General features: G+C 44.9%; 2 protein-coding genes across 2 annotated transcripts; one reads left to right on the top strand and one right to left on the bottom strand.

Annotated features, from left to right (window-relative positions):
* Positions 1–708: 708 nt before the first annotated feature.
* Positions 709–16,740, top strand: LOC115757741 (protein Cep78 homolog). Its single transcript, XM_030698126.1, has 8 exons — positions 709–1,201; positions 1,309–1,415; positions 13,661–13,961; positions 14,024–14,391; positions 14,442–14,616; positions 14,669–15,140; positions 15,205–15,514; positions 15,766–16,740. The coding sequence occupies exons 3-8, from the start codon at positions 13,664–13,666 to the stop codon at positions 16,411–16,413; spliced, it is 2,271 nt and encodes a 756-aa protein (XP_030553986.1). The 5' UTR covers positions 709–1,201; positions 1,309–1,415; positions 13,661–13,663; the 3' UTR covers positions 16,414–16,740.
* Positions 1,616–8,071, bottom strand: LOC115771696 (cadherin-23). The gene is made up of 10 exons (XM_030717513.1): positions 6,618–8,071; positions 6,355–6,555; positions 5,503–6,298; positions 5,029–5,437; positions 4,318–4,972; positions 3,661–4,255; positions 2,538–3,607; positions 2,091–2,485; positions 1,885–2,029; positions 1,616–1,814 (listed from the first exon to the last, which is right to left on the bottom strand). Exons 1-10 carry the CDS (start codon positions 8,069–8,071, stop codon positions 1,616–1,618), a joined length of 5,919 nt encoding a protein of 1,972 aa, XP_030573373.1.
* Positions 16,741–16,788: the final 48 nt, after the last annotated feature.

Raw genomic sequence — 16,788 nt, 5'->3', positions numbered from 1 at the left:
TGCTAACTATTATACTGTATGTATTTCTGTTTTAATTTTGAAATAGTGGATCTATGGCATTAATTTAATTTAATTCTCCTTAGTTGGCAACTAGTTTACACAGATATATATATATATAAATGCATATGTATAAATTTATTATTTTTGCTGTGCAAGTGACGCGAACAAAATTCTTTGCAAAGCTGAAAAATAATGTATTTTAAATTACACGCAATGCATTGCATTGTGCAGAATTTGTATATTTAAGCAAGCCAGAGAAAATTGAAGCAGCCGCCCCTCCATTAAAAAACGCCTCCAAAAGATTGGTTCAAAAGTTATTGAATTTTGTTTCGGTATGAGGTACAATTCATTTTTTTGTAGTTTACATGCATTTTTGTGATCTAATTTCTGTAATTATTATAAACGAAAAACAAAAATATAATATATATATATATATATTTTACATATATAAGAGAATAAAAATAGAAAAAATATTCATTTTATGGCAACTGCAACTGAATCTTTTACCCGGAAAATATAACACAATATTTTTTTGTACAAAAAAAAAAAAAAAAAAAAAAAAAACAGAAAACCAAAACTAACACGAGATTATTTTTTTTTCGGACTGATCAAGTTTTGATTTAGTTTTCAGAAAGGGACTCGCATGGTGGCCCACAATCCGAGCAGGCTGTGGATGCTGTCAGAACGAGCTGGCAAGACAAAATAAATCAAGCAACACAAATTTCTGACAATAATCCAGTTCCTTCGTCTAAACACATACTCGCATAGTTCCAATTCAAAAAATAATAAAAGCCGCGTTGTAGCAATCAATCAATTATCAAAAATCTTCACAAGTTACGTTTACCTTTCTTCGTTTTGCGGTCGGCCAGTTTAAATTTTGCAGTTGCATTTGCTTATTATATTGTGAAAAACCTAAAAAAAAAGAAAACAACAAACACGTTGTAAATCAACTGGACAGTCCATTCGCCAGCGAATTTGGTCGGCTTTGGCCGAAAGCAAACCAAGCACAAAGAAGAAGAATACAGCTGGACCGAGCGGATACGATTCCCAGTAATCAGCTCGTGACCGGAACTGTATTTGGCTGCTCAGTAGGCAAAGCCTTTGATGATTACAAATGTCTGTCTGTTAAAGTACTCGTAACAAATCAAAATATTTTATATATTTATAATCTTCGGCCAATTCGAGTACAAACACGGACGTGGTAAGTACTAAAGCTGACTCAATTCTAGCTGCTTAGCTAGGAGCTTATATCCCATTCTGTATTATTAACAAACCTTCAATTTTTCATGGTTTCGGCCGTATGCGCAGCTGTATATGTGTTATATTTTTTATGTCTGAAAATTTGGGGGAACTCTAGGATTACCAAACGATACCGTGAAAACTGTGCACTATTCTCAAGCAAGAAATTGAATGCCGTAAGTACCCAATACTCTTGCCCAAAAGAGATTCTACATTTACCAAGTTTCGTATTCCTCAAAACCAAAACATGTAATACAGTTCTTGTTTTTACCTATATGTATTTACATGGATTAGACCTAAAGGTACGCCTATTAGCTAATATTAAACCTAGGTACAATAAATAGTCTGGTTTAGGTTAGTGTGGCTCCTACGACGGCTATAACTCTGTGGTTTCCAGTTTACGCGCCAGGATTTGAGCATTATTCGTTAGTTTATCAATTTGATTGTATAAATTGAAATGCCGATTCAGGTCATTTGTATTGTTAAACAATTTGGCAGTACCCTTAAGGGTTTCGTGTAGGTCCTGTGTGCCAATAGCCAGAAAATTATCGTCCAAAGAGTCCTGGCCGCCAATACTGTGAAAAAAAACATCATCATTCTATATATATCGAATGTATTTAGAAATGGGATCGGTTGTACACGAACCTCAGATTTTCCTCGGTCTTGAACCATTCGTTCTCGTAGCCCTTCAGCCAAATGGGATTGGAGCCTTGTACGCTATGCTTGTTAGTATTGGGCACTCGTGTGGCGGGCTCATGTGGATGCTGCAGCGATGTGGAGGAGTGTCCACCTAGGAAGAGGTGAAGCAATTAGCAACTGTTTGCTTTAGACACTAGGTCCTGGTAACTTACGAAAAATGTTTACTTTGGCGGCGCGCAGCTGCCTTCTGTAGCCTTTGCGCTGCGAGGCGCACAGCGCCAGGGTGACCACTAGCAGGGCGGCCAGGAAGAGATTTGTGAAGACAAGCCACACAAACATGGCACCTTTGGTCGGGCAGGCTATCAGCAGCTGCGCCTCGGCCGGCTGTGTGTCCAGCACATTTAGATCCTTGAACAAATCGTCCAGGCTCTCGATGTGTGTGTCAATTAGCTTGAGCACCTCGGAAACCTCGTATATGGAATTATCCTCGCGCTCGACTAGATGCATGTATAAATCTGTTTTGGTCTTGTCCACCGATCCATCCTTATTTTCGTGCACTTTGATCTCGTCAATGTTCACAATGGACTCGGTTATGTTGCCTAGAGTGCTGTTCGCATGTCTTAGAAATAGAAGCGTATGGTAAATAGATAGTTACTTACTCTCGGAACGTATCAATTCTGGAGCGTAGTTCGTCCGGCTGCAGGCGGAAGACAAAGCGCACCTTCTGATCCTCGCGCAGCAGATAGATGAACACGTGGGCCACATCCCGCATGCCCAGCGTATCGTTGGCCAGCACCATAAAATCAAAGTAGCCTTTCATGCCCTTCTGCGGATCGAAGTTAAGCATCACCTCGCCTGTATTCTGGTCGATCAGAAATGGTGCCTTGCGCACATTCTCCATACCCTCGGAGAGCGTTTGCCTTATCTCGCCCACCTGATAGTAGGAAATTTTTGCATTTTCACCCTCATCCGGGTCAGAGGCTTCCACTCGCATGAAACTCAGCCCAAAATCTGCACTAGTTGTAATGCCGCCAGTGAAAATCTTTGAGCGAAACTTGGGCGGATTATCATTGATGTCCAGTACACGCACCAGCACACACACAATGGTGCTGTCCACTTTGGGCGGCTGCTGTGGCGTCTGGACATTCTGCACATTCTCCACATAGCTTTCATAGGATTGCGTTTCCGGCTCGACGGATGAGGACGTTTCGTAGTCTAGGTCAATGGCGCGCAGCTGGCGCGAATGCTTGAACCGATCGTAGGTGAATTCTGGGCCATTCAACATACCCGGCTGTTTGCTATTCATCTTGCTGTCAATCTGTATGCCCAGGCGACGTTTCTGGCCCAGCGTGTCGTTGGCACAGTTCTCCGTGGCCTTTATGTACAAGGTAAAATTGGAGATCAACTCTCGATCCAATTCTCGCTCGACAGTCAGCACATGCGACTCGGGATCCAGACGGAAGTAGCCCGCCTCATTGCCGTGCAGTATGAAATAGCACACTTGCGTGGGCGTCTCATCGGGATCATCTAGTTCCATTTCATCCTTATCTATGGTGTCGGGTAGCTTTATGCGCTCAGAGCCCGGATCAGAGTGTTCCGTGAAGTTGAGAGAGATCTCATTTACAACAAACTGCGGCTCATAGTCGTTGACATTGCGTACGTAGATGGTTAGGTCGAGATCTGTGCTTAAGGATGTGGGTAAACCTTGATCGTAGGCCTCGATTCGTATCTGGCAAGAAAAGTACTTAGTAATAGACCTGGACGAGCACACTAGCTACTCACCTCATGCAACTTTTGCTTTGTGCGATTCAGGCGCTCTTTCAGGAACAGCTCGCCCGTGCTGGCCTTCAACTCGAACAGCTTATAGCTGCCCAGAGGATCGGGTTTTAGGCGATAGCGCACCAGCGCATTCTGCCCCATGTCCGCATCACTCGCATAGGCCTGCAGTATCATGGTGCCCACAGTGGCATTCTCCGGTATGCGCACCGTCGTATTGTGCAAGGGCCTCACAAACACGGGCGCATTATCGTTAAAGTCCGAGACACAAATGTCCAGCGTGCTCGACACTATGTTGGCAGGCACACCCAAATCCTTTGTGCTAAGGGTCAGGCTATAGTTGCCAAATTTGTTGCGCAGCGTTTTACTGGCAAAAATCTGAGCGTTCCATGGATCGAGTTGCCTTAGCTCGAAGAGACCCTCTCTGTTACCCTTGGTGATGGCAAATTCAAGGCGTCCATTTGGCGTCGCAGCATCATCCGCATCTTTGCCCACAATGCTGGCAATACTCTCGTGCAGCTCGTGATATTCGGTGATGAGAACGCAGCTTGTGGGCAAACTGATTTCAGGCGCGTTATCATTTTCATCCAATATGGTAATGCTGGGAAGTTACAGTTACATATTAGAGCGAATCCCCATGAGAATCCCTGCCAGATCACTTACAACACTTGCTTGAAGGCATTCCGACTCTCGCCGGCCAGGAAGCCAAACTGATAATTGTCCCAGGCCTCGATCACTAGATTGTAAAAGTTCTTGGTCTCCCGGTCGAGCTTATCGGCCACGGTCAATACGCCCGTATCGGCATCTATCGTAAACTTGCCCTGAGAGCTAATGCGATCCATCAAGAATGTGATCTTGCCAAAGTCGCCCGCATCGGCATCGGCTGCCTGCACTGTGGCTACCCGCGTGCCTGGCGCAGCGCTCTCGCTGATCGTATAGTTCTTGCTACCACCTATAAAGTAGGGATTGTTGTCGTTCTCGTCCAACACGGTCACGTAGACATCCACCAGGGCCGATCGGGTGGGCACACCCCCATCTGTGGCGCGCACGCTGAAATTTAGCCACTGATACTGCTCGTGATCGATCTTGTTGGCCACCACGATTTCGCCTGTTTGTGCATCCAAGTGGACCAGATTGCGGTAGATGGGATTGCCCTCCAGTGCATAGGTGATGGTGCGGTTCTTGTCCACATCGTAGGCCAGCACATTGGCAATCAGGACACCATTGATGCTGTTTTCGGTGATCGTTTGTCTGTAGAAAGGTTGCCTGAACTTGGGATTGTTATCGTTTTCATCCTGTATTTGAATGCTCAGGAAAGCTAAGAAGGATGCAGCATAATTATTGTTAAGGTACATGTACTTTTGGTTCACTTACCTTCCACAATTTGCCGGCCCTTGGCTGCTGCCAGATCCTCAACGGCAATGGCTAGCTTGATGTGCTCCACTTTCTCACGATCCAACAATTTGATTACCTTCAAATAGCCCTGTATTGCATCCAGTTCGAAGGCGCCTAGGTAGTCGTATTCACTGATCTTCACCAGCCCGCCCTCCTCGTTGCGTGCCTCCGAATGCGCAGCGTTTAGCTTATAGCGCAGTATGGGATTCTGATCGGGATCTGTGGCTTTAATGTGATAGACCAATGCGCCAACGGGTGTGTTCTCCACTATATGCAGCGCTGGTAGGTCCTGCAGCATTGGTGGCTTATTGTTAACATCCCGGATGCTTATGTTCACCATTGCCGTATTCATCAGTTGAGAGCTGCCCAGGCCACCGTCTAAAGCGAGCTATTGTAGAAAAGAGTTCATTAATCTCGTCAAGCAATCTGCTATCTATCTATCCAAACACCTACCACATTCAGAGTGTAGATCAGGCGTTTGCTTTCGGTCAGATCGGGATCTAGGTTGGCACCTTGAGCCACAGATATAACACCTGTCTCCGAGTTTATAATAAACTTGTCGCTGGCGCCCGTTTGTATGCGATAGACGACCGCGTTGTTGGGCGAGGAACCGTCGCGATCGATGGCCAGCACCTGCAGCACGGAGCTGCCGCCGGGCAGATCTTCGGGCACAGTCTTGGCATAGAAACTCTTCTGAAAGATGGGCGGATTGTCGTTGACATCCTGTACGTAAATAAGAACGGGCACGACGGTGGACAGCATGGGTATACCCGAGTCCCGGGCGCGTACAAGCAGATCAATCTCTCGCATATCCGCATTGGCCTGACGCAGAGGATGCCGATGGCTATCCACGAGCTCCTCATAGTCAAAGTGATGCAAGGGCCGTATCAGACCAATTGCCGGATCAATAGTGAAGTTCATACGGTAGAGTCCCTCGACAATCTCATAGGTTATCTGGCTGTTCTCTGTGCCATTCAAATCCAGATCGCGAGCTTCCACTTGGAGAGGCGTCTCAAATTCGGCCTTATTCTCTAAAAGCTTTGCCTCATACTGACGATGTAGAAAGATTGGCGCATTATCGTTGACATCTTGAATATCCAAGATGATCTGGGCGGTATTGCGATTGCCCTGACCCACATTGTCTATCGCCTCGACCGTTAAATAGTGACGGGAAATAATCTCCCGATCGAAAGCAGCACTCCCCGGAGTTTTGATAGTTACCACGCCCGTTATGGGATTCAAATGTAGTCTGGGAAATTCAAAACTTATAAAGCAAATCAGTTTCACGATTGTGAATGGACTTACAAGTGTGCAATGCCGCCTCTTAGATTTGTATATCGTATGCCCATAGTTCCGAAATCTCCGGAATCCACATCGACCGCGTCCACCTTGGTGATGATTGTGCCCAGTTCGCTGTTCTCGGGCACGCCTGCATTGTAGATCGCTTGTGTGAACTCTGGGAAATTGTCATTCTGATCGCGTACGAAGATCTGCACGTGAGCCGAACTGAAAGAAACATATCATATATGCAATCCTTTATTCAAATATATGCCTTCAAGCGAACGCACCTCCAGCGAGTCGGCTCATCGATCTCGCGCGCAAATATGGTAAAATTAACTTCTATAAACTGCTCAAAGTCAAGGGATTTTGAATTCCTTACGCGTAACATAAAGTTCGCCTCATTTACCGCCAGCTCGGGCACAATTTCAAAGAGATCGTTGGGCGGATCGAGAAATAAACGAAATGTTCCATTTTTGCCTTCGTCATGATCGTAAACGAAATTCTGCACCTCCTCGTCGATGAAGTTCAACGGAGTATTGCTCTGGGCATTTTCATTGACCTCACAGCGATAGATGGCCTCACCAAAGGTGGGTATCTCGTCATTGACATCGGTCACAATGATCGTCACCTCGGTGCGTACCGTCGCAGGACCTTGTTGGGTTTCTTCTGAGTTCTTTGACAGCTCCGTCGCGGTGATCCTCAATATGTGGGCACCGTTGACGTGATCGCTTTCCTCCTCACGATCCAGCACGGCCAGCGTGTAGACAACGCCCGTGTGTGTATCGATATCGAAGAGATCATTGCCGTCCAGAGCGTAGGCAATGGGATTGTTGATGCCACGATCACCATCGATGGCACGCACACGCAACACCTTTGTGCCCACAGGTGCATCTTCGGCAATACGTGCCACAGCCTGCACCTCCACAAACTCGGGCGGCTGATCCTCAATGTCCTTGACCTTGACCAAAATGGCCGCCGTGCCCGTATTAACAGGTCCCTGATTGGCGCGATCAATGGCCAGAATGCGCAGCTGATACAGGCTCTTCTTCTCATAGTCCAACTCTCGTTGCAGTCGCAATATGCCCTTGCCCTGATGCGTGGAAATGCTGAAAATATCGTTATCGCCGTCCAGCTCTTGCAGATAGTAGACAACCTGACCGTAGGCACCTTCATCGGCATCGGTGGCCTCCAGTGTGCTAATCACACCCGATGCACTGCCCTCGGGTATTTCAATGGCGTTCGGATAGGGCAGAAAGATGGGCGCATTATCGTTAATGTCCTCGACGAGCAGCAGAAAGCTCTGCGTCACATAATTGTGGTCGCTGAAGTGACTGTCCGTCAGGGTGAGCACGATGGCGTACTCATCCTGCGTCTCACGATCCAGCTCCTTGGCCAGAAAGACCTTAGCCTCAGTGCCGCCCGTGTTCTCAATGCGAATGATCTCGCTATCGTGTGAGTTGCGCTTGCCAAAGATCAGTGGATCGTTGTCCGGATCATAGCCTCGCAGCGTGTATATGTGACTGCCCACCTTCGTCTCGGGACTCTCTTTCAGTCTTAGCACAATCTCCGACTGTCCATCGATAGCAAAACGCGGCGGACGATTCGCACACGCCGAACAGATCAATATTGTGAGTATTGTGAATAGGATCGGACAAAAACTGTTCCAGTTGGAGCCTTTTTTTAAACGCACTTTCTTATAGTCCAGGCTGCCAATTGCTTTGGACTGTTTTCCTTTGTACATTATTATGCTGTGAGCACCCAAAGACAACTGTTGTCGACAACTACATGACAGGTCGCACTCGACCATACTAGACAGCCACCTAGAAAATAGACAGAGTGTTACAACAACAACAACCAGCAAGTGTTAACCCATTTTCTTTTAACCCAATGTCATTAAAATGTGTACAAATATTTAGCGACACACATGTGTGTGTGTGCGTGTGTGTGTGTGATCTGTGCCTTATGACCTCAAAAAAGTTTCGCTTGAGAAATTTGTAATAAAAATTTACAAATGAGTGCGAGTTGGAGCTGGGGCTGTAGCTGCAACTGGAGCTCTGGAACTGCGGCTAACTGCTTTGTTGTCCGCTTGCCGTTGGCCATTTCTGGTTCTGCTTCTGGTTGCAAGTTGCAACATCGCAAATGCCCAGAAAGCTCAGCCCAAAGTGAGTCGGACACATGTTGCTCAATGGTACTGGACACACCACACACACACATAGTGTTAGACATGCTCGGACAGGGGCTTCCAGATGGTGGAGCACGTTCTGGTCTTGTCCGTTTTCGTGGGCTGCGTGAGAAGTCGGCAGCACAGAGATCTTGCGAAAGTTTTATGTGCAAATTAATTAAGCGTCGAAATTTGTTTTCTTTCATTGACTTCTTTCTTTGGCATTAGCCCGGAATTCCGCTCAAGAAAATTTCATTTGTTAAGAGTTTAATGACCGTTACGTTTCTTGACTTTTTTTTTTAGTATTTGTATATAGTTTCTATATTGCTAGACAATTACGATTAAAACTGAAAGGAAATATAATATGTAATATATATTACAGCTAAGCGAAGACAAGGTAATAATAATATATATAGCTGATAATGCTGCGTCGATCTGGTTGACGATAATAAAAAGATATTGCTTGTTATGAACCAAATCATGAAAAGCCACGAAAACTTTACCATTTCATTTAAGATAAGACTTAATACACATATTGTGTAGGGCTAATTGAAGAACTACAGAGAAATATATGAACTGCAATATCTGCAGATCTGGGCTAGGCACAGAATATCACCCAGTCAGGCACTTTTGACTTCTCTCAATCCAATCTCTTGCAGTTGAATTGCAATTTGATATTTCGTCAACGCGAATGCTCATGAAGCTGTTCGCTTATCTTTGTGTGGTTTTTGCAGCTGTAGCTGATGTTTGATTGTAATGCGTGTGAAAATTGTATCTGAATGTGTGCAGCTGTCAGATGCATCTCATGCTCGTCAGCTGTTTGCTGGCTTATTAACACAAGACATTGCCATTGTTCGAGTTGTGTTGAACTCGGCTGTGGCTTATTAAAAGCAGAGCATTTGCCACGCCCCAAGCCAAGCCGGGACAGTTCATTGATTTCACAATTGACATTTCATAATTTGTTGTCGAGCAATTTGTGCGGCACTCGTTAATCTTTTTGCCCGGCAATTGATTTGCAAGACTCAAATAGATACAGATACAATTACAGATGCAGATACAGATACGATTACAGATGGAGATACAAATGCAGCTCATTAGCATTCGCGTGTTACATCAACCTCTTGGAAAGTCATATTTATGTTGTGTTGAAAAAGCGTAGACAAGGTCGTTTATGAATTTCAAATGCTATTTAAAACAGCCTCGAGGCGAATAATTTATTTAAAAATAATTTCATTTGCGTCGGGATTAGGCGATTTCGCTTTCAACCGCCGCCGAGCGCCGCATGCAACATTTTCTTTTTGATTTATCTTAATTTTTTTTTTCAAAAAACAATTTTCCTTACTGGCATTTAGATGCTGCTTGAGGTAATTATGTATTTATGGCCAACGCTTTTGTGTAACGTACAGCGCAATTGGGTTGTTTGGTCAGTGGCTGTTTTCATTAGCAGCACCAAGCAGGGGGAGGGAGAGGCGGAGGGGGAAGGTCTTCTGATAGACCCAAGTATCGGTGTGTATATAGCTATAATTTCATGCTGCAATGATTTTGGCTGCGATTTGTGCAGTTAATAATAGCTAAATATGTTCGCAATTGAGGCTATCAATTCTGAGTGCTGTCTATATTCTACAAATATGTAGACAGATATGCCACATAAAAAAATTTGTAATTTTTAAAATAATAGATACTTTATATACAAAAAACTCTTAGCTTGTATCAAGTAACGTTCTGTAACTTGCAATTATAGACAGACAATTATTTGCTTTTCGAAAATATCTGTATCTTTATCTGTATTAGACATCTCTTTAATTTCAATCTCATCATCAATTCAGAATCATCATATCATATGTATAGACAGATATATAATATATATAATACACTTGGCTTGTTATCAAATCATTTTTTATAATTTGATTTGAATTATAAACCTGAAGATATAACAGCAATAGAATGATTTGTTATTCAGGTTCAATAAGTTTTATTTTTTATGAATTTCAAAACTGTCTTTGGTTCCATTCTCTAATTCAAAGTAAGGTGGAATGTAAGATTGAAGATTCTCACCATCTGTATTAGATTTCTCTTTAATTTAAATCTTTTCTAAATTCATAATATTTGAAATTAAATTTATTTTCAACCTAGAGCTTTTAAGACCCTTTAATGGTCTTCTGACGCACTTACAACTTTTAGAAAGTTGCAGAAATAAAGCTAGAAGTAGAAGAATTTGAAGCATTTTAACATTTTATTAGCAGATTTCACGCAACAATTGCCAAAAACTGAAACCCTTTGTATAATAACTGCCCATTTATGGAATCGTATTGCTTCAAATAAGCTTAGTTTAGTTATGTTTAGGCGCACATTACCTCAATTTGGGGCTCGTTTTCTTTGGTATAACTTTCATGTAGCCAATTTGGCCAACATTGCTGAATTAGAGCAAATTAATAAGTTGTCAGTGCTCGAGCTCTTTTCGCTGAAGGCATTTGCCTTGCTTTATATAAGCGCCGGTTCATATACCATGACGATGTTTTGACGCCGCATTTCCTCAACAAGAGCTCCAAAATCTGCGAAGGGAGCGCGTGACATGGTTGAACTTTTTGGGTCGACTCCGCCCGACTCGAAGCTGACAAAAAGCCGCCAGACTATATATTTGCTAATAACACTTGCCGCCCCTTTTTTTGCATTTTTGCTCTTTGTTCTGACCCCAGCTGCAGCTCCAGTTGCCGCCGGGCTCATCGATCAGTGGACTCCCAAAAGTGAAAATATTTTGAGACATAGTGTGTATCCCATGGATACACTTCGAGTTTTGCGGTTTTGCCTGTAACCACAACAAAATTCAAACATATTGCAAATGCCAAGGAAATGCCAATAAACCATAATTTGGGGGCTAGCTTTCCAATGCAATGCCAAGCAGACAGGCTTGGGGATTAGCCGTGGCAGTCTTCACATAATCGGCTTCATTTCATTAAAAAAAAAAATATGTTTAATCTGGCCTGAGGCGTTGGAGCTGAAACAGAAATTGTCTTCGGCTATGTGCCACATGTTGCCTTCAGTTTCCGGCGCAAAAAAAAACGAGCGAGTGCGCAAACAAATGAGCTTATGGCTCGGCTATTCCAATTTAAACACTTCCTCCCCCATATTAGAGCCCTTTTTGTCATGCACATCGATTCCGAAACGTGGCTCCGACAGTCAAGTTCAACGCCAGCAGCAAAAGCTATTGTTATTGTTGCTGACAAAACAAAAGAGTGAACCGCCTGCCCCACGGGCAGAGGGAGTGAGGGGGAGGGAGGAGGGGGAGCTGTATGCAGCTTCGTTGCGGTAGCTTGATTTTTGAGTCACAGCCCGGAGTCAGCCAAGAGTTCAGCTGGAGAGCCCGCATCCGCATCGCTTTCATGGTAATGCTCGTAGCCGTTGTCTCTGCCGGCAAATGGCCAACGCGTAGCTAACTGAAACATGGTCGAATCTAATCTCTGTTACACTTCGTCTCCTTTTCTAGGCTTTATTATTTGCATGTTCGACTAATCATTCAAATTCGCATTCGACTTTGGCCTCTTCGTCTTGGCGGAGTTGGCAAGTCCTTGGCTTCATATGACCTTCCCTTTGTCTTATATAAGGCCTTAAAATTGATGTGAACGCAGGTTGGATTTCTAATAAAAATACGAAACACATTTCGATTTCGAATTAACCATGTTCTATATGAACCATAATTCGAGTTCGAAGGAACGTTTTATAAAAGTTACTTATTGATGTTGGTCAAAGCTTTCTTCTTATTTATTTCTTTTAGTATTCTTAACATCCTATATTTTTGGATTGTATCGTCCAAGTCCTCCTAAGAAAATACGACAAGCAGGAGAGAAGGGCACCTTATATGCTAACAGGAATATTCCATCCCCCAACAAGAGTAAAGGAATACCTTGTCCAGTTCGCCCCTTTGTACTGCACGCCTTAGGCTCAGGCAGGAGTTCATTAAAACTTACCCTATGGTTATTGCTGTCTTGGCTAGGATATCAGGTATCCTTCGTTGCAATACGAAACCCAGCTGACGGTTATGCTAATTACATAACACCCCAATTCTGTCTGGTTTACTGCGAATTTTCATTTGTTTTCTTAGCCACTTTTCAATATGGACACATTTTAGAGAACCCTTCTCTTGTCTGCGGCTCAAGTACAGCCCACGACGTTTCTGGTAATTAGGCAGAAGTCAAAAACCCCACACAAACACTCGCACACAAATACCCGCACACAAATAGAGCACAATAAAAATGTGTCGCCGAAATTGGGCAATGCACGAAGCGGAACTCGAACTTGTCGCCGTCATACAGGGTACATGTTAAAGAAGCTTCACTTTAATGGCATTTCATGACGCCACGGGGGAACGTGCCGAAAACAAAAAGGTTCTAAGCGATCTTCACTTTTAATTGCCTTGCTGAACGCACGCACACAAACACAAACACACACACACACGAAAACACGATCAGCTAGGGATTGCACTTTCGAAACTGTAAACCGTTACGTGATGTCCGCCTGCCCGACGTAGTCGAAGTGTATTCCTCAACAGTCGCTCGTCGACTGACTGCAGGCCAGGCTCAAACGGTTGCGTCTGCCGGCTTGTGCTGTATGGGAATTGAGCCGTCGTCGTTGTCACCGACCAGCAACATGGCAACCCCCAGCGTCGGCGTCGGCGTTGGCGTCGACGTCGACGTCAGCAATAGCCGAACGAACGCTCGCTGCATTGTGCGGGCACGCGAGTAATTAGCAGAGCGTGAATTCCAGCGTCGTGAGCGAGCGCATTGCGTGTAGTTGGCTTGACGGCGGGGTAGGGGCGGCTGGCTGGGTTTGTTTACAATTCGCAAGTGCGGGAGAGCCCACTGGAAAGTTGGAAATGTTGGCGGTTGGAATATTGGATGTAAAATTCAAATTTTGAACCGAAGTGCGTTGGATTTATATAACTTTGAAGGTTAATTGTGTTCTTTTGCAAGTTGCGTGAAAAAATGATGGATTATAGAGATCAGCGAGTAATTAGACTAAAAAAAAACCATGACCCTCTTGTCATACATAAAGAAAGAATATTCTCAACGCACAATACATATTCCCCATTGATTTTCCGATCAAAAAATTATTGCAATTTTAAATTAATTGTATTTTGTAAATAATTGTTCTTTATTGTTGCATCTTTCACAGAACATGTCTATGTTTCGTGCACGCGAGACCAAGAAGAGGGCTAGTGTGGTGGTATCGGTGCCTCCGCTGGTGAAAAAGTCGAGCAAGAGCCGTTCCTTTCATTTTCGTTATTTAGAGCTTTGTCGCGCCAAGAACTTGACACCAGTGCCAGAAATACGCTCAAATCCCAATGCTACCACATTCCTGGACTTGTTGGGCGATAAGCTGGGCGTCAGTGAATGGCTACTGATCATCGAGGCACTGCACTACGATCTTGTGCTCCAGACCCTGGCGATACGCATGCGCCGCACCAATGGGAACAGTAAGTAGATGACGAAACGGAGTGTTGGGCCCGATATTGACTAATGGAACTTTTTCGACCAGATATCGTTTTACCCATCGACACGGAGAGCCGAGCACGACTCTTCCGTCAAAAGCCGGTTATATACACGCGCTTTATTTTTAACAGTCTTGTCGAGGCAATTGCCAATTGCGTAAAGCTTAACAAAAACCTAACCGTACTAAAGCTAGAGGGTCTGCCGCTGCAGGATAGCTATATAGAGTGCATTGCCCAGTCGCTTGCCTCGAATGACTGCCTCAAGGAGGTGAGCTTCCAGAAATCTTACATTGGGGACAAGGGCTGCGAGGCGGTTTGCGGCACCGTCAAATACCTGAATCATGTGGAAATCTTCAACGTTTCCGAATGCAATATAAGCCCAAAGGGTGCTGAATATGTCGCCGATATGATTAAGGTACGTTCAACCATAGATCGGACGCAGCTTAACCGAGCCTTTGATTGCAGATGCAAAAGATAACGCGTTTCTCGGAGGGCTGGGAGAAGTCGCTGCGCTATCGCAGTGTGGATGTCGATTCAATTTCAGGTCTACGCACAATTGGTCTGGCCAACAATCCAGACTTGGGCGACAACGGACTTCGGCCGATTGCTGAGGTGCTCAAGGAGGATGCATGGGTCAAGTGTAAGTAAGAACCGCTTAGATTGGGTGCGTCTCTGATGATTGGCATCAACAGCTATCGATGTGGAGAACTGCGGTCTCACCGATTGTGGCGCCAACATAATATTGGAGTGTCTCAGTCTGAATAATGCCATCACCGAGTTCAATGTACGACATAACGATGGCATCAGCAAGTTCCTAATGCGTCAGATACGCGATCATTTCGGCAAGGAGGACGAGGAAAAGATGAAGGAGCCTAAATATGATCTCAGCTGCATAAATGGGCTGCAGAGCTTGCCCAAGAGCCAGAAGTACAGCGTTTCCCAGCTGCTTGCGCACACCAAGACCCTGGAGGAGCAGCTATCCTTGGAGCGCACACTGCGCAAAAAGGCCGAGAAACTGAACGAGAAGCTCAACAACCAGCTTATTTCCATGGACCAGGGCACGCCGATGCCGCCGCCACCGTCCGAGAAAGTGGTTGACACCAATGCCCTGCCCAAGGGCTATGTCCTAGTGAAGAACGACTTGCTGCAATCCTTCACCAAAACGTAAATAGCCACGCACACTGTCCAAACAGCTCAAACCCATTCCATGTTGCATTCCAACCCACAGCTTTAAGAACGGGCCGCCCACGGCCAGCCAGTTCAATCAGTTGGTCAACAGCGCGGTCACCAGCTCCGATTCAACTCCACGCAGCGCCAATGCCACACTACGCAAACAGCAGCAAATGTATGAAATGGAGCAGGCTTCGCCTGAGTTACAGGTGCAAGGAGACGACGACGAGGGCGAGCAGATGCAAATGCGCCAGCAGCTGCCGGTGCGCAAGGTGCGCAGCGAAATGAAATATGTTGAAGCATTCTCCAAAGAAAATGCCAAAAAACGCGAGTCCAAATCTGATCATGAATTTGCCAATGAGCGCGATGTGAGTATAAACAAGTAGGAATGCAGTCGGGTCTGCCCGTTCGCAGGCAAAGATTTTTGGGTCGAACCTTAGAGAAGCTCACCAGCTGTAAATTGTGAGGTGGCAAGGGATACACACCACGAGTATACATGCCAAATCTCAGAAAGGCGCAATGTCTATAAAACCAAGATACCCTTTTGCCTTGGCGAACGAGTGTAGAAACCCATGAACTCATGGAAAATCTGTTAATATTAACTTGATTATTCCTGCAGTTCAAGCTTAATCCCAATGTGCAGTTTGAGGTGGACATTGGCGACGGTTGCCTGGTGAACGAGCAGCAAATGGAACGCAAACGCTACGAGGGCCGCGAAGATGGGGAATACTATGAGCAGGACATGGCACAGAAGCCCCATGGCAATGCCCAGTACGAAGGCGAGTACATTGGGGATGGGGTGCGCAACGACAATCGCAAGCATATTGCCAAGATCAAGAAACAGTATAGTGATATAGGCAATAGCCAGATGGCATTGTACATGGCCGAGCTGGAGCGTAAGATTAACAGCAAGTCCAGCAAGAAGCGTCACAAATCCAAGCAACAGTCCAATGAATCGAATCAGGGCCGTGAGGCTGTGAACGGCGATTATATGCAGGTCGAATCGTATATGGCGAATATGGAGGATTCGTCGGTGGATTCAGCCACGAATGGCTCAGACTCTGACGAAAATGAGAAGACGGAAGGCACGGCACGTGAACAGGCAGAGAGTGCCATGCAACCAATGAAGGTATTCATGAGACGCACAACACACTACGAGGAAGAGGAAGTGGAACTATGCGATGATAAAGACACTGAAGATCACATTGTTTCGCCACGTTCCGTCTATTTGGATATGCAGAGGAAAAAGAATGAAAATAATCACTAAATGCCAACCCGATGCCGCATCGACACCAACAACATAGAGAATAGGAAACTGGAAATTTTTGATGCGCCCTCATAGCAGTCCCGACAGCTCGAACAGAAGAAAAAACACAACAAAAAAGGAAAGAAACCAAGGAAACAATACAGGTTTGTTCCACAATCAGAGCATGGGGCCAAATTTGCAGTAACCCCTGGAGATTAAGTGTCACGCTAGTAGATGGGCACGCGTTGGTTGTGTATATAGAAATCTTAGTCCGATCGCGGTTTAGGTTATGCAGTTAATTAAAACAAAAAAAAATACATCAAAATATATATCAAGCGCCACAACTTGCGCGATTTTGTTATCAAGACGAAACAAAAATAAATACACTAAAAAAGC

Source organism: Drosophila novamexicana, unplaced genomic scaffold (assembly GCF_003285875.2).
Source record: "Drosophila novamexicana strain 15010-1031.04,08,12 unplaced genomic scaffold, DnovRS2.1 tig00000108-arrow-pilon, whole genome shotgun sequence".
In the NCBI taxonomy this organism is placed as follows: Eukaryota; Metazoa; Arthropoda; class Insecta; order Diptera; family Drosophilidae; genus Drosophila; species Drosophila novamexicana.
Note: the sequence above shows the minus strand (reverse complement) of the source record. Positions and strands in the feature narration are given on the sequence as shown.